Source organism: Sceloporus occidentalis, unplaced genomic scaffold (assembly GCF_023333645.1).
Source record: "Sceloporus occidentalis isolate IW3139 unplaced genomic scaffold, rSceOcc1.0.p SCAF_3, whole genome shotgun sequence".
Lineage (NCBI taxonomy): Eukaryota > Metazoa > Chordata > Lepidosauria > Squamata > Phrynosomatidae > Sceloporus > Sceloporus occidentalis.
Genome location: NW_028316983.1, coordinates 60,297,346 through 60,320,069, shown reverse-complemented (window position 1 = coordinate 60,320,069; position 22,724 = coordinate 60,297,346). Strand labels below are relative to the sequence as shown.

At 42.3% G+C, this 22,724-nt stretch overlaps 1 protein-coding gene across 1 annotated transcript; it reads right to left on the bottom strand.

Moving 5' to 3' along the window:
* Positions 1-6,920: 6,920 nt before the first annotated feature.
* LOC149316007 (fibromodulin-like) lies at positions 6,921-17,912 on the bottom strand. Its single transcript, XM_089518584.1, has 2 exons — positions 16,925-17,912; positions 6,921-7,214 (listed from the first exon to the last, which is right to left on the bottom strand). Exons 1-2 carry the CDS (start codon positions 17,910-17,912, stop codon positions 7,063-7,065), a joined length of 1,140 nt encoding a protein of 379 aa, XP_089374710.1. The 3' UTR covers positions 6,921-7,062.
* Positions 17,913-22,724: the final 4,812 nt, after the last annotated feature.

Genomic DNA, 22,724 nt, shown 5'->3' with positions numbered 1-22,724 from the left:
TACCACCCAGTGGGGGGCTGCCTGAAAGAGAGGAGAGCCTTCTTTTTACTGGCTAAGAGATAACTTAAGCTCAGCTTGACAGCATTTACTTTGTGTCTAGTCATGTCTTGTATTATATTTATTTGTTAAAATATGCATGGCATGCTCTATAGCCAAAAACCCCAGGATGGCATAAATTTAATTTAAACAGTTTAACATTTGAACAGGAAGGCATAAGTGATACTCCAAAACATATTGAACTATATAACCATTTAAACCCAATTAAATGACAGAGATAAGAAGACTAGAAATCATCAGGGCAACAATGAAAGAACTAGGCAAGATCTTAAAGAGCACTAAAGAATCATCCAGTGGAATTCCCCATCACTGTGCATAGATGTAAGAGCTGGACAGTAAAAAAAGCAGATAAAAATAATATCAGTGGTGCTGAAGAAGGACCCTGTGGATAGCCAAAAAGACAAACAAATGGGTCCTTAAACAGATCAAGCCTGAGATACCTCTAGAAGCCAAGATGATCAAATTGAAGTATCATACTTTGGCCACATCGTGAGAAGGCATGACTCATTAGAAAAGACAATAATGCTAGGAGAGAAAGACCACACACCAGATGGATAGATTCTATCAGGAAGGCCATGGGCCTGAATTTGCAGGCCCTAAGCAGAGCATGGGAGGATAGGGGGTCTTGAAGATGTGTCATCCACAAGGGCACCATGAACTGAGGTCTACTTGGGGGCAGTTAACAACAACAACAAAGTGCAGCCATATGTGCGTTCAGCATAACTATCTGAAAGAGTCTGCATATTTGACAAACTTATAGGTTTTGCCTATATGGAATATTCAGTGCATTGTGCTTGTATTCTTTTCTGCTGGTTAAGCTTCATAATTCACGAGTTATGCCAAATATGCATGGAGAGGATGGGGCCAGTTGATCTCCCCATAGCACATTGATAACCCTGCTTGAATAATTCGTATGAGATTATTCACATACATTTTGATTCATTATTATTCATGTTCAAGAACATAGAGTAGAGACATCTGACGGTACAAAATGAATCTTCAGGAGAATAGCGGTATTCACCAGAAAGGCTCGAGCATGTTAGAAATAAGAGGAAACAGAATAGCCACATGGGTGTTTTTGCAGCAAGTATTGCATTTTGGCCTCTAGAGGGCAAAACCAGATCACACAATTCCTGTTGCAAAATAGGTTCACCAGTAAAATAGGAAAACTTTCATCTTGCAGACTTCCTATTCCCACAACAAGGACAGTTGCTAGAGAAATTTGATTCTGGGTTAAGGCTCATTAGCATGAAATTTTGGCATGCATTAAGTGCTAGTGCTCAAACCAGGAATATCTTCCTCTGAGCAGATTCAGAATAAATTTCATTGTCCTGCATGCCCTATATCACCTCAACATCACACAGCTGAGTTAGTAGAAAAAATTCCTAGTTGTGAGGATTTCCTAATCAGAGGATGTTGTTTTCAGGTTGGCTTGTAACCTCCAGACTGCAAGGAAAGCTTTCATGTTTAGAAGGGGCTTCCTCTTCTGTTCAAAAGGTCATTATCTACAGGTGGAAAATAACAAAAATAGTGATGGAAGGGGACTGTCATTACTCTCCTTTCCCCATTTAACTTTAGCCTTGGATATGACTTAGCTGTATGAGAAATTGACATATAGCCACATCTTGCTCAGCCTGTGGATCTTCAGGTTTCTTATTTCAGAACTTTAGACTAGAGGTGGGAAACATGTTGCCTTCCAGATCTTATTAGATGAATTCCCATGACTGCCCATGCTGGCAAGTATTGGTAATGCTGGCAAGTGTTGGGCTTGTTTGTTTGTTTGAATTTGAATACAACATCATTTGGAGCAAAGCTTTGAAAGATTATATTTTAGGACTACCAAAATCTCAACCATGGCGCAGTACAGACTGCCCAAAAGTGGTGTACCAGTGCTGGTTTTAGGGTTAGGGAGCACGCACAATCTACATGTTGCCTAACCCTAATACGTACCGCTGGTGGCATAATGGCGGCACCCTGTGTACATGGGCACCGCCATTATGATGTCACGGCTGAACCGTGTCCAAACAACACGGCGTGGGCGTGACGTGTTCGCGCCGTGTCTGGCTGCTTGGGGTGGCTTAACAGCAGCACTGGAAGGAGCTCCGAAACAGAGCTCCTTCTGGAGGGTGCATTGTTCCCACCGCCACCAAACGGCTGCGGGAATGGCCCCTTTCACTCCTGGCTGCGGCTCCCAGGGTGTGAAGCATGAAGCCCCAAGGACACCCCTTTTCGGGACCAGGGAGAAGCATCTCCCTGGTCCTGAAAAGTGCCGGATTGGGGTCTTTGGGCTGCTGCTGTGGCTGTCCTGGCCCCAATCCGTGCCTGCCGCCCCAAAGGGGTGGTCTGTATCCCACCCATGCTAGCTAAAGGATTCTGGGTGTCAAAAGGTACACTGTAATCTGGAGGCCTGTACGTTCCTCACTCCTGGTCTGGATTCTTCTGAGGCCATCTAACCTAATTGGCCATGTTCTGGGTTGTTGGTATTGTTTATTTTTTTCCTATCCTATGCTCTTACTATAAAGTGGATAGAGAGAAGTTTGCACATGTAAGAGGCAAGAGGGTGTAAATTCTCCATTGGTTACATATTGGACACAGGTAAAAATCATATATTGTAACTATCGTAAAGCTAAATATCACATATATATGACTGCATTCATGCCTCTGGTCCCAGCCACTGCTAGAATGAGGACCATAACAAGTTCCAACCAGTGCTCAGAAAGGTTACTTTTCTCCACTGTTACTCCTTGAATCTGCCCACTAACATAGCCAGTAGTTAGCCAAAATGGAAACCTTCCTTCTGAACTTGTTTCAACTGATGTAATGTAGACTTTGACAGGAGATCAATTTCTCACTCCTGGTTTGCTGTATTTGTTTAATTTTTCAAACAAACTGAAAGTTCACACTGCAGATTCCCCCCCCCCCCCTGTATATGTCAAACCTGATGTGATTTTAAGGGAGCAATTCTGTACATAATTACCTGGGAATAAGCCCAACTGAATTAAATGGAACATTTGTTGTTTTGTTGTTAATTGCCCTCGAGTCGATCTCAACCCATAGCGACCTTGCTGATGAGACCTCTCCAAGACTCTCTATCCTCCACTGCTCTGCTCAACTCCTGCAAACTCATACTCGTGATCTCTTTAATTGAGTCCATCCATCTTGCATGCAGCCTTCCTCTCTTTCTACTTCCTTCTACCTTTCCTAGCATTACTGTTTTTTCCAATTTATGCCTTCTCATGATGTGTCCAAAGTATGACAATCTGAATTTTGTCATTTTGGCTTCTAGGGAGATTTCTGGCTTTATCTGCTCCAGGATCCATTTGTCTTTTTAGCTATTCATGGAATCCTTAGCACTCTTCTCCAGCACCACAGTTCAAATGAGTTGATTTTCCTCCTATCCTCTTTCTTAACTGTCCAGCTGTCACATCTATACATGGCAATGGGGAATACAATGGCCTGTACATTTCTAACTTTTGTGCTCAGTTGTATATCCTTTCACTTTAGGATCTTCTCTAGTTCTTTCATAGCTGTCCTTCCTATTCTTAATCATCTTCTAATTTCCTGGCTGCAGTCTCCATTTCTATCAATATTTGATCCCAGGTATGAGAATTCTTTTACTATTCCTATTTCTTCATTCTCTAATTCAAATTTGTGTAGGTTCTCTGCGGTCATTATTTTTGTTTTCTCTACAAAATATATAGAACTGCACTGTAAGTGTGTTTTTAAATAGATTCAGTAAGGCCTGGTACAGACGGGCCAAAAGCAGTGTGGTGGTATCGATACTAGGGTTCAGGAGCGCACAGCAACTGCACGCCCCCTAACCCTAGGACATATGGGGGCCGCTATGACTGTGTGGCCCCGCCCACATGGGGCGTGCATCCATGATGCAAGTGCTGCGCAGCATCCATAGGTTGCTGCGCTTGCATCACTGATGCACTATAGTGCGGTAATGACATACTTGTGGCGTCGGACACATGCTCCAAAAAGAATTCATTTTTTCCATGTTCTTTTTGATGTGGAGGGACACTGCATGGTTTGACTGTTGCAGTGTCCCTTGGGAGCAGAAAGGGGTGGCTGCAGACCACCCCTTCAGGGCGATCTGTACAGCCCCTAAGACTCATCATGGCTTTTCCTTTTCAGAAGTAGCCTCTTACTGCAAGCCCATCATCCCAATCCATATTTGAATTAGAATGCAGGGGGAAGGGGTGTACCTAAACTATAATCTGAAATTGCTATTCCACCCACTCCCTTAAAAAGACCCATATAGTACGAAATCCCTTGCTCAAACAGAGTAACAAACTCAAGGAAGGATGTGGCGGAAGTGAGAAAGGCTGGATTCTTAAAATGTTTGGAAGGCTAAATAACAGATTAATGGTGAAGCTGGAACCACTGACTAGGGCTTTCCAATGGAATTCAGAGATTAGAACTGCACTTTGCTAGATCTTACTTCCCTTTGATGCCTACAGGACATCCACATAAAAAGATGGCTCTGAGCCTTGCCTCTGTTTTTAGAGTTCCAGTATGACTAATGATTGGTTTTAATGGAAGGAAGGGTGTGTCCTTTCAAATCTTTTCCCCAAAACCCAGACTTTATGACCCTAAAGACTACAACTAGTTCCTTTATGAGGTGTGTCTCCCCATGACTGCATTTCCAGTTTGGCACTTTAAACATTAAAACAAAAGCATGAGAAACACTTATCAGTCCTTTCCTCTAGAAAACAGATTGTGAAGTTTAGGCGTTTTTGCAGTTGCTCCTCTGTGACTGTGACATATGCTGTGTGTAGGGTCTCCTGTGGTTTATGGAGAATGAGCACAGTAATTAAATGTATGTGTGCTGTGCAGAAACACCCTTAGAAGTACGAGCAGAAGTTCTTCCAAAATCCCATGTTGTGGACAAGTTTCCTGCCTTTTCCTCTTATCAACACCACATGCTTCAAATCTAGTCTGTGTAATTGTCAGTTTTCAAGGCATTCCATGCAATTATAAAGACAATTTTATTGATCAGTAATGATATCTACAGTTCATATTTCTACATATTTCTTTTATATTATCAGCATGCACTTTAAATACAAAAGAATTTGATGCCATTTTGAATGTCTCAGGATCTCTATAATATTCACTCCTCCTTCTATGTATGCCTCCTACCCTCTCCTCCATGAATCATAAAGAAACACAAGAATTCAAAGGCTAAATGATGAGAGCTGCAAGAAGAAAGGTGATGTACATTCTTGGGGCAAGCTTTGATGCTACCAAGTGCACAAAATACAGCCCAGATGTTTCTACAGCCAAGCAAAAAGTCACAACTAATGCAATTAAAACACGGGAAGCTAGAATAGGAGTCTGTTGAAAGAATGAATGTGATTGGATTTGAACTGGATTGGTATACCCAAATGAACACTTATAGAATAGTATAACCATAAAGCTCTCAGTTTTTCATGATATGCTGCTGAAATAATACCTTGCTGAATAATGGTGGGTTCTTGCCAGATACTTTAATGCTGACTTGGTTCACATTACATTTTATAACTGGTTGTGAACGTTACTTCAGTAACAGGAACATTCTTTATATGCATAGAAGCAGCATATGGAAAGAAATTCTGTATTTTGTAAGCACTGATTAATAAACTGAACTGCTCTATAGCAGGGGCCTGGAAAAAAAGCTTTCCAGTCAAGGCTGAAAGAGGTTAATAATATGCAGTGTATCCAAAGCTCCAAGTAGGGCTCAATACCATCATAAATGTACACATCCATTAAAATTCCTTTTTCTCCTTTGAATGTTTTTCTACCCACACAAATGTAGTGTGAATGTGGATTTTCCACACATATAATGGACCTGCCTAGTTGTGAGAAACTATAAATGATTTGGGGAACTTTAGTAACTGACCCAGCAATTGCTCTTTAAATCTGTCTAAAAACAATAGCTTCAAAATCCAGATGGAAGCATTTTTCTAAATCTTTCTGCCACCAAGTTACTGACTACACAAAAGTGGAAGAAGTAAAATATAAAGTTGACATTAAAACATGGCTGTTGAACATTTTAAAAAGTGTAAGAACAGTGAAGTAACAAAATTACTCTCTCTGGAGTTGTGAAAGTATTTGGGGTAAATTTATCTTGTATCCTTCCATAGCAATCATGATGAACATTTTTATGAGTGATATGATTTGGGAACTGCATGGTAGAATTTGATACACTGCATCATGATTACAGTATGTCATTTTGTTATTACATGTGTTTGAGTGTGGCTTTTGATTCCTCACTCATTTATTTGTGTGTTGTTCTAATCAATATGGAAAAAAACAAATTAAAAATAGAGAGAGAAATGGTAGGAGGATGCTACTTAATCAGCAGCTTGATACCAGGGGAGCCATATTCGTGTTTGAAAACCATCTGAAAAGCTGGCTCCTACCCTGTCAGTAATTTTCTCCCTCTTTCTGTTTCTTTTGCTGTTTTCCCACCCTGTTTCTCTAATTTCTCCTTGCTGTGCGACCAATTGTTTAATCTATTTTCATTTTGTTTGACTTCAGTCTTCTCTGTCTCCCTCCCAACAAGATATACATGCTCTTTCCCCCTTGCGTCCCTCCTACATGAAGGAACATAGCCGAAAGGCACCAAACTTCTAAAGCAATTCATGTGAAATGAAACAACAGCAGCAACAAACATCTTCTCCACTACCTACCCAAAAGGAGAGACAAACACTGCTTGACAATATCTCAATAAGAGAAAGTTACAGTTCAGCTGCTGAGAGAGGGAGAACAGAGAGAAGGTGTGGTAAAGGTGATCAAAGATTTTGATTGCATATATGTGTCATCACCAGAATGGCTAATATGTGCCACATCTGTTGGATCATGTTACCAGTCTTTCCTACATTATACAATTGCAAAAGCCAAATCAAATTAAGCAGTGTTAACTTGAGAATGTAGGCCTCTATCCCCTCCCCCCAAATGTGATTGCAAGAAGGATTTGGCCTTTTTCTGATTGTTTAAAAAAATAAAGAAAGGCAATGGCTAAATCTCTATGACACTGGCCCATCGCAAGCAGAGCGGGGCATCTGAGGGCACATTACTCCGATGGATATCATTCCCATCCAGTCTCAAGACTTGTAGCCTGGAAAAATTCATGATGTCTACGATGGTGCAGAAGCTGCTGATGGTGAATTCTGGAAAAATAAAAAGAAAGAATGTGTCAATTTTCCTGATTTTAGGTATCATTCTTCTAAACAGAGGCAACTCAGGGAAATAACATTAGCATCTAATTTCTAGAGCAACTCCAGGAAGTAGCCATTTCATATGGAGCTACAATTATCCTGAAGCTGTAGAGTCTCTGGTATTAGCACAAAGACAATATTCTCATCATCCACCATATAGCAGAAGAGGCAATAAATGTAGAATTGAATGGCAATTTGCTGGGAAGTCAGCAGATTGGCCTTTGACATCATCATCCTGAGGATGAAAATTGAGTATGGCTTGGATTTTCTTTTATTAAGCTGCTGAGCTCTATCTATAAAGTTGGCAAAGTAGGAAATGATGGAAGTTTAACATCTTTGGTGGTTGAATTTTTAGGCCGTTTTTATAAATAATATAGAAGTGATTACCTTTACTTTGCATATCATTCCCATAAGAAATCACAAACACTCAACAAACACTCTCTGTAATAAATATGTTTATCTTTAAGGTGCAGTGACAGACTAATATATCTAATGCTTTGGAAATCACACTATATGGGAGCTGAAGGTAATTGGAAAATGTCACCTGTTAAAAGAATGCAGGGAGGCCCTTCAGAGGAGAAACATGCCAGAGCCGGCTTGGGTAGCTATGTGAGGGGATGGGCAATATGAAGGCATTGTACCTTCAAATAAAAATGCTGCCCCCCTCTCGAAAATCTTCCTTCAGTCCCCAAATTGCTAGCATTGTAGAGAATGATACACTAAAAATAATTCATGCCTAGAACTCTTACATTTGCTGTGTTTACATACCCCTGGTAACTTGGTTTGCCTCTTTGTATTTTTAATTGTTTAACTGCAATATAAAGTTACTACAATGCTAGAAATTTGGGGACTGCAGGAAAATTTAATTGAAGCAGCAGAATTCTTATTGGGTGCAATGCCTTCATCCTGCCCCCTTAACTGTACCCATGCACTTGGGTCTCTCCTCCCACATCTTCAAGATAACCATTCCTAGACTTCCAGTGAACTTTGAAAAACCACAAAGACTTTTAGAGGTGTGTTAGCAGAATGGGAAGTGGTGTTGTGTTGCTGCAGTGAACTTTTTGAGTCGCCAGAGGGCAACCAAGGTCTAAACCTTGGCTATACATTGCATTTTTTTTCCTAAGAGCAGCTGCTCTTGAACAGCTGCTCCTGGTTTAAAAGTGAAGGAAATCTTATATGGGCTACAATGGCAATATTTTGGTGGGAAAGATTCAGGACTGTAATAGTCTTTCACACAAAGCCAAGGGAGGAGGCAGACAGCTGAATGGGTCTGGGATCCCTCACATTGCTGGTGATGCTAGAAAATCTTTTCTGTTGGATGTAGAAGACAGCATCAAGGCTGGTACCTGAAGAAACAAAGGTTATCAAGGATGACCATGCTAGGTCAAACCATGGTTCTACAAGGAAGCATTCTGGCTTCCATGAACATCCAGCCTGATGCATCACATCAAGCCTTGGCAACCTGTCCTTGTTTGGCTGTAAAGACATCCCTTCTCAGAATATGGTGGCTGTTTTCTAGCTAACATTCAGAAATATTCATGACTAGAGCCAGAGTGATGTAATGGTTTGAGCGTTTGGTTGTGATTGTAGAGATGAGGGTATGAATCACTGGCCTGTTACAGACAGGCCAAAATAAAGCTGCTTCGAGTCACTTTGGAGGTATGGTATTTCAATTATGCATGCATCCTAAGAGGCCAAAAGCCGCACCAAAGCCATGCGCCAGTTCTAAGGACTGGAGTGCAGCTTTGGTGCGGCTTTTGGACTCTTAGGACGCATGCATCATTGAAATACCATATCTCCAAAGTGACTCGAAGCAGCTTTATTTTGGCCTGTCTGTAACAGGCCACTGTTTCACAACACGGAAATCTGTTGGGTGATCTTGAGCAAGTGACACCCTCTAGCCTCAGAGGAACACAAAAGCAAACCCCTCTCCCAAACAAATCTTGCCAAGAAAACTTTTATAGTTGTCGTAAGTCTGAAATGACTTGAAGGCACACAACAACAAAGAGTAGCTATATGAAAAAGAAGACATGTCTGCTGCCCCAAGGCAATTTCAGGGGCTCCGTGCCACCAGTCATTGCCCTGCATCATTGCCGCAGCCACCAAATGGCACGACAGCAATGCGCTGCCAAAAAGAAGCTGCCTAGAGCAGTTTCTTTTTTGCGACGCCACAAACGGGAAAGGGCACCGCCATGATGCCACTTCTTGTCAGCAATGTCTGGATGCTGTGTGGCACTTGGGTCATCATAGTGCCCCCGTGTGGACAGGAGGCCACCATGATGGTACCGCTGTTATGAACTAGGGTGTGCGCTCCCAAATCCTAATTTTGGCCCGAAGATGGTGCTCTTCACCCATCTGTACCGGGCCTCAGTAGGGGCATCGTGTCATAAAAGTACTACCTGATGAAATCCTATGTTCCACACAGCTATTGAAAAATACAGGAGCACTATCATCTTATGTAGCCACCCTAGATCTGATCTATCATGTCTGCATTTATACAATCCTTTGAAAAACTTCTTACTCTACTGGGCAAAGCAACAGGTTAATGTCAATACATTCCAGTCCATTGTCAGTTTTAGTTCAACTGGGTTCACCTTTAATGCAGGAGAAAGAGGACTGGGGCAGCAAGACATCTATATAATGACCCTGCTTGTTTCTAGAAACAATGAAATTATCCTGAAAATGATAAGACTGTGATTGTTATGATGATGATGATTTTATATCCTAGCTTTCCTCAAAAAAGTGAGTCTCAAGGCAGTTGAGTAAATTATCCATTACATAAGACTATTCGAAGCAAGGGCACTGCCTATAAACTTCATGTGCCTTTCAAGATGTTATTAGGTGGCTAAATCTGATAATCTCCATAATGACCTCACTGTTTCTAGGAGGAAAGCTGTTAAAAATAGTGCCAACATACCCTACTGGAACTATACAGTCGGCCCTTCTTATGCACCGATTTTTTATACACGGATTCAAGCATACACAGCTTGAAAATGTTAAAAAAAATATAAATTTCAAATATCAAATCTTGATTTTCCATTTTTTATAAGGGACACCATTTTGCTATGTCATTATATTTAATGGGACTTTGAGCATACACGCATTTTGTTATACATGGGGGATCTTGGAACCAAACCCCAGTGTATAACAAGGGTCCACTGTATTAGAAAATGGACAAGGAGGGAAGAAGTAAAAAGCTGTGAGTGGTTACCAACCAAGTACTGCCAGGTGTAGGAGAGATATGGGCGAAACAGACGAACATGAAAAAATGGCTTGAAGCTCTCTTTTGTTAAAGTGATCCAAATCCCCACCAACTACACTGCCAGCTCCCAAGACAGTTGGAGTGTGCATGTCATGACCACATGGTGCAGCTTCAAGCCATGTCACTGGGTACTTTTTTATTGTTCCCCCCACCATCCCTGTGTCCATGCAGATGCCAGCAAGGTACAACCATGCCCCCCTTACCCACTCCTAACCCCATCACTCCTCTTTGACTGTCTGGTTTGTGTATGATTTACTTATCTCCATGAAAGGTGTCACACTTTCTCTTTTTGGCATTGCCACCTCCACCACTTGGGTACGGCAGCTCTGTCCCTTCTAAATGCACTCCTACAATGGAGTGTTCATATGCATAATTAGGATTAGGGTAGAGCACCCCTTTAGAGCCTCTCTGGTAGTCCTGCATTTAGATGTACGAATGAAGGTGCACATTTTCCAGGAAGAAGTGGAAAAATTCAGCTCCTTTTTAGTCTGGCTTTTCTCCCCATTGTCAGAATCCACCTTCAGTCAAGCCTTCAGGGTGTATTCTGCCAGATAGATAGATAGATGGATGGATGGATGGATGGATGGATGGATAGATAGATAGATAGATAGATAGCATTCAGGGTGCATTCTGCCAGATAGATAGATAGATAGATAGATAGATAGATAGATAGATAGTAACGTTGAGAATAAGAGGGGATGCCGCCATGGGGGCCAAGCCGGATGGTCACGTAGGGCATGCTCACATAGGGCATGGCAGTCGGGCAGTTTATGAGGGGTTGTTGGGAATCTGAAACCCAACCGGTATACAGCTTTAGATCTCTACTTGGTAGAAGAGCCAGGAACCAAATGCTCAAACCACCCCCCCCTCCTTCCCTCCTACAGATCAAAGGGAGGAATTCTACATCAAAGGCAGGAGAGTAGGGTATCAACTCAAAGGGGAGGGTTTGGGGGATTTTAAAGTTCTGACTCTATTGGGGACCCTCAGTTTCGACAAAGACGTGGCAAGAATACTTAATCCCAAGTCCTCCAATAAACTTTCTGTACTATCTGAAGGTTGTTGTGGATTTTTGGTCAGAGTATTTCCGAAGTCTCACACCCATAGCATGGCTTGAAAATCATTTCCACCTGGTTTTGAGACTTGTATCATCTAAACGTCCTACCTGGAAGCGGCCGGAAACTTGCTTATTTTAACTATCCCAAAGTAATATATGTTTTACTGAGCAGCAGAGCTTGGAACTTTTCAGACTACCATTTAGAATCCCCAGCTAATTTGGCTGCTGGCCATTCTGACTGCAGAATTCTGAGTGTTGTAACTGAAAAATAAAGGCTCCAAACAATGGTCAAGGATGACCTATGTCCATTTATATGCCCCCCAAATGTGCATGGTGTATGTTTAAAATATTAGGAAAATATGTTTCTTACCTCTTTCACACCACTTCAATCCTTCAGGGGGAAACCCCCCATATAGTATTTGCCTTTCTAGGAGAGCCAGTGTGATGTAGTGATTTGAGTGTTGGACTCTGACAACCAGGGTTCAAATCTCTGCTTGGCCATGGAAACCCACTGGATCAACTCATTATAGATACTGGGCAAGTCACATGCTCTCAGGCTCAGAGGTAGGCATGTGTAACCCTCCTCTGAACAAATATTGCCAATAAAACCCCATGATGACTTGAGAGTCTCCATAAGTCAGAAATGACTTGAAAGCACACAACAATTTGTCTCTAGCTTCCTAAATTCCTGTCCTTTCTCTTAGCTGCTGTCTCTTTCTGCCTGTACAGAACTGATTAGGGTTTGACTATAAACATATTTCAGATCTTCAGGTGAAAAAGACCTGGAGAAAGACAAATGGTTATTCTTCATCAGAGATATCCCTCTGAAGGACAGGATTCTTCTTAACAGAGGATGTTAACATTATCTTATAAGCCCAGCAGCCACCAGTTCTGTATATAAAACTAACTGAGCTACTGAGTCTGGTTGCTCTGCAGCATTCCTCATTTACTATGGAAAAAAAGCAAAGGCTTTCTGAAAAAAACACATTAAAAAATCTTTAAAGGTCAGTTGCAAAGCTGCTTGAAAAAAATGAGCGAATAAAGAGAAATCCAGAGAAGTAGTTTAACGGTTTCACTGCCATAAACGGCCAGACCCAGATTTGGAGCTAAAACTCTGAGATTCTTGCAATATTTGTCAAGCTGCCTCTCCTCCCCATGGGGAAAAAAAGGAGCACCATCAACAGAAATTTATTTTACTGCTCAGTACAGTTGCATGCAATCTAAACCAAGGATGACAACACCCCAAGGTGCAGGGGCCACACACGCCTCTCACCAGATCTTGGAGGACTGCATGTAGCTTTACCAGATCTCGGAGTCTAAATTCATTTCTCTAGTACTCAAGGCTGGGGGAAGAATTTCAGAGTAAGAACACTGTCTTGAAAAATAAGTGTGTGTGTGTTCTCCTTTATTGTGCTGTTTATTTGAATGGCATGTTTTGTGTAATGTGGTTGATGCTTCATGTACCATGCTTAATGGCATCATTAGGGCCCTGTCACATAACATAGGACATTCCCTGGATCTTTGGCTTTGGCCCTGAAATTTCCAGGATTAAGACAGTCCTGATGGGCAAACCTAGCTGCACACCTCCCCACTACATTAGCCACACCTGAACTTTAACAGTGACAACATTTTTAAATAGAAATCTGTTTCTGCTGTTGTTGTTGTTTTGATTTTGTTTTACTCAAAATGCCCTCCTGATTTTTAGGAGGCATAGGGATAAATTATGCCCTTGGGCTGTTTTAGATTCAGAAGAAACCTTTAAAAACGTTCTGATCGACAAAAAGGCCTCTCTTTCACCTGAAGCCTGGGGACCTAAAAATTGTGGCCCGTTCTAGATGGGCCTTTGTGCCGCCCTCATCACGTGATAGGGGTTGGCCAAGGACCTAGCGTCCATACCGGCCTTACCCCTAGCACGTGACGAGGGCGTAAGAATGGCAGCACCCTATACACATGGGCGCCGCCATTTTTACGTGCTGGACACTTAGTGTCCGCACGTCGCCCTTGCCTTGCGATGTCACAAGTGTGCCATTTGCACACTCGTGCGTCGCAAGCGCAGCACGAAAAGAAGTCGCTTTTTGCGGCTTCTTTTTCCGCCGCCGGGAAGCCTCCCCGTTTGGAAGCTGAGGCTTCCTGGCGGTGGAAATGGAGGCGACGGTAGAGCACCCTTCTTGGGAGCTCTGTAACTTGCCTGTGGTACACGTGCTGGACTTAGGCAATAACTACATGTGTGTGAAAATCTTGACCGCAGTCACACAATTTTCATGGGATAATGTTAGTTTAAACTCCCTCTCCCCCCCTATTTTCCCCCGTGTGATAAAAGTCCTAAGTTTCACTTGCTATGTGGTTCCCCTTCTTGCTCAGCTACTTGTTTTTCCTTGAAACATGATGGCTAGCACTAGATCACACAATAATATTATTGCTAAGTATTAAGAAGTAGAAATGAGCCTCACCTAAAACAAAAGTGCTATTCGGTAATGAAGACATTATATGTTTTTGCTCCAAGCATATTATGCAACATATAGAGGAAAATACTAAGACAGGAAACACTGAGACAAATTGAGGCCATGTGTGAGGAAGCAGTGGGAAGAACAAGGCAGCTTTTTGGGACTTCTTGGCATCAGCTGGAAGAGATGAAGTTTTGATGAGCATCCTTCTATACTCCCAATTCTATTATGTCCTTACAAAGTTTCTTGGTTACAACTCCTGGAATTCCCCAGTTAACATGGCTACTGGCAACACAGTTGGCTGCGGGATTCTGAGGTTTATTGTCAAAAAAGTAGCATTTCCAAGTGTGTGCACATTCTCACACTGCACCCCATCCTTAAAGTCACTTCCCTGTAAAAAGTAGCATACCCATCACCCCCTTCTTCACAATTGGTCTTTCTCTCCCTTTTATCTGTTTCTTTACAGCCACAGTCATCCCTTAGCTTCCTTGCCAGAGCACTACTCAGGAACAAGCCTCTCTGAGCCACTGGTTAGAACTGAATTGGGCTGCATCTACACTACAGAATTAATGCAGTTTGACACTGCTTTAATAGCCATACCTCAATGGTATAGAATCCTGGGTTTTGTATTTTTAGCATTTATTTAGCCTTCTCTCTCACAGACCTCTGGTGCCACAACTAACTACAAACCTGATTATTCCATAGCACTGTGCCATGGCAGCACCAAACTGCATTAATACTGCTGTGTGATAGCAGCTTTGGTTGATGAAGTGGGAGAACCAGGATGACTCTTTCAAGGCAAAAGTGCTGCTTCCCCAGACTCGTTTTGGCCTACTCTTTTTGCCTACCCCTTCCTTCCTTCTCCTTCCCCACCCCACTCTGCTAGAGCATGTGAGCTTGGAAAAGAGGAAGATCCTTCCATAGTTGACCTAGGACCATTATGACAAACCTATGACATGCATACCACAAGTGGAATGTGACACCGTTTTACCTGGCATGTGGCAGCGAGAAGGAGGAACAGGCATGCGCGTGCCTATTCTTCCTCCTCCCCGCCACTTCCCAATCTCCAGCTGTTTCTCTGAGACAGCTGGAAGCCAGAAAATGGTGCTGGAGAGGAGTCACAGGTGTATGCGTCTTGCTCCTCCTCCTCGCCTTCTCCCGGCCTTCATCTGCTTCTCCAAGACAGCTGAAGGCTGTGAAATGGGCAGGGGAGAGGAGGAGTGACTGGCACACGCCAGTTTCTCCTCCCAGGGGGCAGGGAAAGGTCTGGGAGGAGGAGGACTGGGCATGTGCCCACTCCACTCCACTTTTCTTTCCTGTCCCCAAGGACAGCTGAGGGCCAGGAATGGTCTGGGGGGAGGAGGAACATGCACGTGCACAAACCTCCTCCTCCCTATGGGCCCTTTCTGACCCCCAGCTGCCTCCCCAGGGACACTTGGGAGGTAGGAAACATTCAAGAGAAGGAAGAGCAACTGGTGTGCACCCATTGCCCCCCCCCCTTTCTAGCTGTCTGTCAGAGACAGCTGGAGACAGGGGAAAGGGCGGGGGGAGAAGTCCCATCCTGAAGCTCTGCCTCTGGAAGGCAGAAATCTCACCCCAGAGGGTGGACGTCCCACCCCCAGCATGCAGCCCTGCCTCTGGGCAGCAAAAGCTCCACCCCTGGCACGCAGACCCAAAAAGGTTCGCCATCACTGATATAGGAATGTAAAGACAAAGGGGAACAGAACTCACTGTCCTTCTGATGTTAATTCTTCCATTTCTTTTCATGCTTAAACAATTGTGTATTACTTTTAAAATGTAATTAATTACAATTATATACCCTATCAATTACTTGGTGTTATAGCTACACACTTAGAAAGTACCTGTTTATTAGTCCATTTTCCAAAGTAACCATAGGATTTTAGTTGGTGTTTTTTTTTAAACGGAGCGCTGCAAGCCTCTGTGTTGCAAGCATGTGGTACAAAACACACACAAAACAACATGAAAAATAGCAATGTACACCACTACCACCACCACCACCACCACCAGGATTAATAAGCAAGTGGCACAGAAATATCTTAAAAACTTGAAAAATGACGCAAAATGCTGGTTTTGAGTTGCATTGTTGTTCTGCTTGAGCAGAGCCAGTTTCTCAGAGTTTGCAGCTGAGTATAGTGCATGGCATTGGATTATTTCTTTTTTAAAAAAAGAACAATAACTGATTTTTGCAACTTAGTTTATTTCATTCAAAAGTAAACATTTGCACATAAAATGGACACCAACAATGTATTCTCAAAACAGCCTCTCTACACTTTACTTGGTAAAGTAGTTATGGAAAGCAGCACAGTATAAAATTCCAGTTTATGCACATCAGTTCAGAAGTAAAAGGGAGTGATTTATTCAGGTGTAAGCATGGGCAGCAAATTTTGAGAGCATCCAAAATCCACTATTTTGCATCCTCTCTCCTCTTCTAGCAACAAAACTTCCTGCATGTAGAAGGAAGGTAAATCAAATGCCGAAAATCATTAGTGCATCTCTGGTCTATGAATATAACTATAAAGTTACTCAGTTGTAATACTTATACTGAACAAGGAGTTAAGCTGTCCCTACTTAGGTTAGAGAGTGTAACTTTACCTTCGTTACTAAAAACAAATTATTTATTTGTTGTGTAGTCATGACTAGTAACAAGTTACTTCCCCAATAGCTAGTGTAGGGGTGGGGAAATGTGGTCCTGGGGGTGCATGCAATTCCCAAAGGTTGTTTTTATAGCTCCTGGTCCCTCCAGACTCCCAGGACTCTCCCTGTTCTGGGCAACAAAGGATAAATTGCCTCTCTGGGAAGTGTATTGTGGGAAGACCTTTTTTTGCCATTAGGTTTCAATGTCACCCCATAAAAGCTTATCAACCAGCATGCTGTTGCTCACCATTTATTTGGTTCCCTTGGAGGTAGAGATTCTCAAGGCTTGTACTGACGCGTGGTATCTTCTGAAGCCTGTTGTAAGAGAGATCCAATTCCAGGAGGCTGCTGGCATTAAAGGCATTGGGGGAGAGCCCATCACTTGAAAGGCTGTTGTGAGACATTCGTACATAGAGTAATTTTGGAGAAACCTTGAAGTAGTCATCAGGGATAGTGTGTATGTGGTTATGCTCTAGATAGAGCTGTTCCAAGGAGCTTGGAAGGCCATCAGGGACTCTTCTGAGTTGGTTATAGCTTAGGTCTGCAAGAATCAGAGACTTTAACCCCTTGAGGTTTGAGCCAATTTCATGGATCTGGTTATGGCTGAGATACAGGGCAGTGAGATTCTCTAAGCCTTCAAGGGCATTGGATGGAACCTTGGAGATTTGATTATATGCCAGGTGAAGTTCTCGCAGGGACCGTGGTAAAGGGGTAGGCATCTTGGTCAGGTTGTTATGGTCAAGGTACAACCTCTCTAGATTCTTGAGCTTAGCAAAGACCCTCTTTCCCATCTTTTCACTGGTAATTTGGTTGCCATGTAAGGCAAGCCACTCCAGGCTGGTAGCATTGTCAAAGGCTCCCTCTTGAATAGCCATAATTTGGTTGTTTTGGAAGTAAGCGTATTTCATCCGGGATGGCACAAAAGGAAGATATCTGAGGTTGCGAGTGTCACAGTACAAGGCAGAAGAAAAGTTGGGTGGGCATTCGCATTCCTGGGGGCATTCCCTAGATACAGGTGGTTCAGGAACAGGCTCCCCGACAGAGGATTCAGCTGGTGCGTAGGAGTAGGAAGAGTATGGGGGAATCTCATCTTCGTAATATGGTGAGTAGCTGTAAGATGAAGACTGGCTGCGTAAATACTGTTGCAGCCAGAAGATGTCATCATACTGGTCATCATACTGGCTCAAGCTCACTCCACAGAGAGCAGCTATAATAAGAACAGGAACCCAGTGCATTGTGTCACAAACTTTCCACCAACCTATAAAGGGGACAACAAGGAAGGGGGAAAGAACAACCAAAAAGATTAACTGAGAATACACAAATAAGCAGCAATTGCAAACATACTTTTAAGGGCTTGAGGGTAAGCACATATGTCAAGTGTACATAATTTGCATGGATTTCTCTACTGGACCATTAAAGTGGTGAACAGGGTTACATGGCAAAGCATACTTATTTATTTGGTACATTAATTTCCCCCCTTTCTTCCTGTGAGCTCACTGTGGTATACATGTTTCTCTTCTTTTCCATTATATCTAACTACCACATAGGTAGGTCAAAAAGGGGGGACTAACATCATCCAGTTTCATGGTTTAGGGGGAACATGGAACTAGATCTCCCAGACTTTAATGTCAGACTGCAAGCATATGTGTGTTAGGACTGCATGCTAAATGCTGTGCTCACCCTTCCAGAAGTTTACCTCCTAGAAAAACAGCATTTTAGGAGAAAGCTGGGCTGAAATCTTCTCAGTGTGCTAACTTATTACATGCCAGTGTCCGCCACCTTACAAGAGAGCTTTCAAGTATGCAGTCTTACTATCCCTTGCATTCTGATTCTGAGTCTGATTCTGCAGATTGTTTTCTAAACTATTGTTAAGGAAAGGAGAAAGGTTTTCATAAGGAATCCAAGGAAGTATGACAACAGATGAAAGGCTACAGAATAAATCACTTGCAGAACCAGAGCCTGGAAAAGTTACTTTTTGTGATTTCACCTCCCCAAATCCCTCAGACAGTATGGGCACTACCTATATTGGCTGAGGGGTTTTAAGAGTTGTAGTTCAGGACCTAAATTTAGTTGTTAGTTCCAACTAGAGTAGATCCAGTGAACCAATGGGAACTTGGTAAGTCAACTGTTATGGAAGCCATAGTGTTTCCACTCCTGCAGGGTCAAAAGCAACTTAATGAAGAAAAGACTGTGGCTTAATTTGTGTCCTAAGCACTCTGTAACAGTGATTATCAGTAAATATGCATTATACATAATGGTAACCAGATCTGTAAATGGGTGTTAAGTTAGTTTTTACTGGTAGATATAGATCCATCACATCAAGGGGACTTTTTGAGTCAGTGAATTACTCACAAAGTAGAAACACTGGCATATAATAGATAATACTAGCCAGCCACAAGGTATTTTAAAAAGCAGAATAAAAATTTGTTGTTGTTGTGTGCCTTCAAGTCATTTCCAGCTTATATTGACCATAATGTGAAGCTATCTTTCAGTTTTCTTGGCAAGATTTTTTCAGAAGAGATTTGCCATTGCCATTGCCATTCTATGAGGATTAGAGCATGTGACTTGCCCAAGGTCACCCAGTGGGTTTCATGGCCGAGTTGGGCATCGAACCGTGGTCTCCAGAGTCCTAGTCCAAAACTCAAATCACTACACCATGCTGGATCTTTCATACAGAAACCAACAACCTCAGAAGCAACAACCCATATTAAAAAGCCTGGGTAAATATAACTGGGTTGACTTCCAAACTGAGACAGACTGTCCAGTAACAATCACCTCCCTCTTCTTTCCATCAGGAGTACCTGTAGGAAGGCTGTATTGATGACCTGTTATAGTGGTAAGAGTAGAAAGCCATCTCTCAGCCTCAAGGGAAGGCAATGGCAAACATCCTCTGAACAAATCCTGCCAAGAAAACTCCATGATAGGCTCACCTTAGGGTCACCATAAGTCAGAAATGACCCGAAGGCACACAACAACAACAACAACAACAACAACAACAGGTAGTTCCCAATTTTTTTCAATTAAATACAGTATATTTGATCAAGGATTTGAATACCAGGAGTGCTTCACGATGCCCTGAAAATCTCACTGAAAGCCATCCAGGAGAAGCAATAGTAATTGCATTCATTCTGTGTGGCTGTTGCGACTGATTATTCAGTCTGATTAGCAAATACTTGAAGTGTCAGTCAATAGTAAGGCAGGAGCCAGCAGCTTGCAATGTGTCATACACCAACAGTAAGACTTTTTGAAATAAGTAACATATTTGCAAAGATCAAAGTTGCTTTGTGAATAATGTTCAAATGGGGAGTAAAGTCTATATTCTACACACATTTTATCTGTAATGGTTTGAGAGCAGGACCAGGACTCTCAGGGCAAGTCTACATGTAAGTGTATGATGCAAATTGTTATGGATTTTCACACATTTGCATCAACCCTTAACTGACTTACTTTCCTGTGCACATTCACATCTATTTGCCTTCCTACTGCCAAAAGTGCACAGCAGTGCACATCCATGTCAGGGGAAAGCCAGCAGGTCAAACATTTAATAATGTGCATTCTCACAGATACTCCATTAAAAAGGTGAATCTTTTTTCAGCTGCATTTATGAAGCCCCCACCCCCACCCTGCAAAAAGCCCAAATTCCTTAAAAATGCATGTGGCTGGATTGCAGTCTATTTGATTAGACTATGAAACATTTTAATCTTGTAGAAAAGCCCAAGGAGACTAAACTTTCTGTTAAATAAAACAATACTCTTGGAGACATCTGCCTCTCCATACCTGTAGTACAGGGGTGAAGGTATACAGGTATATCTATAGTCTGTGGAATCAAACTTTATGCCTTACATGATGCAGCACATCTTAAAGCTTGCATACACTAATGCATTCAAATGTCTCTTTCACCACTTGTCACTTATGTTTCCATTTGTCAGTTGTGAAGTAGAAGAAAGCATTTGTAACCTGAACGAGCATTCCTGGCAATGAAATTACTGTAATGGTAGCTTGTGGCTGCTCATCTCTTCTGGATTTTTTGTTAGAACTTTCAAGGCACCTTCCATCATGCTCAATTTTCTCTCCAAAATACATTTGGCACCCTGGATAGTGCCTTTAAAGTTCAGATTTATGTTCAAATTGTGCTTAGTTCCTAGGTGGAAAAAATGTTCAGTGTCTGGAGCTGCTAACTTTGCATAATCCAAGAATATTCTACAGAACTTTACAAATTCCACATGTCCATAATGCTCCTTGTTTTGGCAGACACTCTTGTGGCCTGCCTGTTAGGGAGATGTGTGTTTATAATTGCTTTGCTGTGAAATCCTGGCACAGGAGACAAAGACATACAGTCCTCCCGCGTCTGTGGTCCTCACTTCAGCCAATGTGATAGGTCTTTGACACAGTACTCCTGCTGCCAGAAAAAGAGATGGAAGTCCTACAGGCTGGGCTAGGAGAGCTTTTTCAGAAGAAAAATACTCAGCCCAATGTGATTACTTTAATGTAGACTTTGGAAAAAATTACTTTTTTGAACTACAGCTCCCAGAATCCTTACTCAGATTCTGGGAGTTCCCATCCAAAAAGGATAGTTTTACATTTTGGTGAAAGATGCCACTTTCTTTCTTTCTTTCTGGTTTCTTGATTTGTGCACATCCAGATTGCTGAAAAGCCTTGAGAGTTGCACCTGCATGTGTTGGGATTTTTAAAAAGATCCAAATGATGCAATTCTTGTTCTGGTCTATTTCCCAGGAATTCCCATGACTAGTTGTGATAGTTTAAATTCAGAGCTACAGTGTCCCCTCTCCCTTGACTTTTGGATACAGACAAGGGTTAATGTTCATGCCTGTCTCCTTTGTACTTGTTCCTTCAGTTGTTCTGGAGAGCCCCAAAGGTGAAATTATAAATGAGGGCATGACCATCACCACAGAGACCTTTCTTCCCTTGATACAGTCCCTGGAAAGGTAAGAAACTCCATCCAAATATCACATCAAACAAAAAGAAAAAAGAACAAAACCCTAAGAAACAATTAACCTTGACTGGATAAAAGGATGAGAACAGCCATTACAAGGAGAAAAAAAGAATAGCCTGACAACTACTGCAACTATTGGCTGCTTGGAAGAGCCCTGAGTGGTACATTTGGTTACACTAAGTCAACACTAAACAAATTGATAAGATAAAAGTACACTTCCAGTGTCACTGTGCCTAGAAAATCCAAGCATCCTTCCACCTGCATGGGAAATGGATGTCTGCCACCTATGCACATCAAAATGCTAAAAGCAAAGATACTTTTGTTAGCCATAACCCATGACCAAACTTTCATGTTCTTTAGAACTCTTCACTGGGCTAGATGAGAAAAGCTACACCACTGCCCACTGGGCCTATTCTAGCTCAATTTGGTCAGCAGGCCCTTCCCTTCCCAAGGCTGCACACCCTTCCCAGTGAAGAGCAGAATCCCAAGTTTCATCTTGAATCAGTGATTCATACCCTCCAACAGTTCACAGATAAAAACCACGTGACCAAGGAACAACAAAGTGCGGTCAAGATGGTGGTGGTGGGTATGTTAGTGAGGAAAGAAACACAAACTAGAATTGTCTGCAGCAGTTTGCTTTTGCCTGAGCCTACACAGAAATATAAGTTTCTGCCTCCTTTTCCCCTCCCTTACCCACTGAGTTGAATGCAAATTGCTTTTGCCACTTGAACTCTGTTGGAAGCTGAGGACAAAGAGGAAAAGTGGGAGGAGGAGAGTAAAACTGGTACATTTTAAAACTAGGTGGAAGAGTGAGATGATATGATTAGTCAGGACTGTCCCTGCCAAATTGGAGTAGTTGGACAATATGGTGTTTGGAAATAACAGTTGGGATTCTCAAGACCCCTTCACATGCCCCTCACCTTTTTTGATGGGAAGGCATATGGAATAGGAAAGAAGTGACCATTTCTCAGCTGAGGCCATCGTAATGACATTAGGGTTATAACTATGCCATTGATAACAGCAGCATGGGCATTTCCCCTCATATCTTCTGGCCTGCATAGGATGAAAGGGTGGAAAATCCAACTGCCATGGC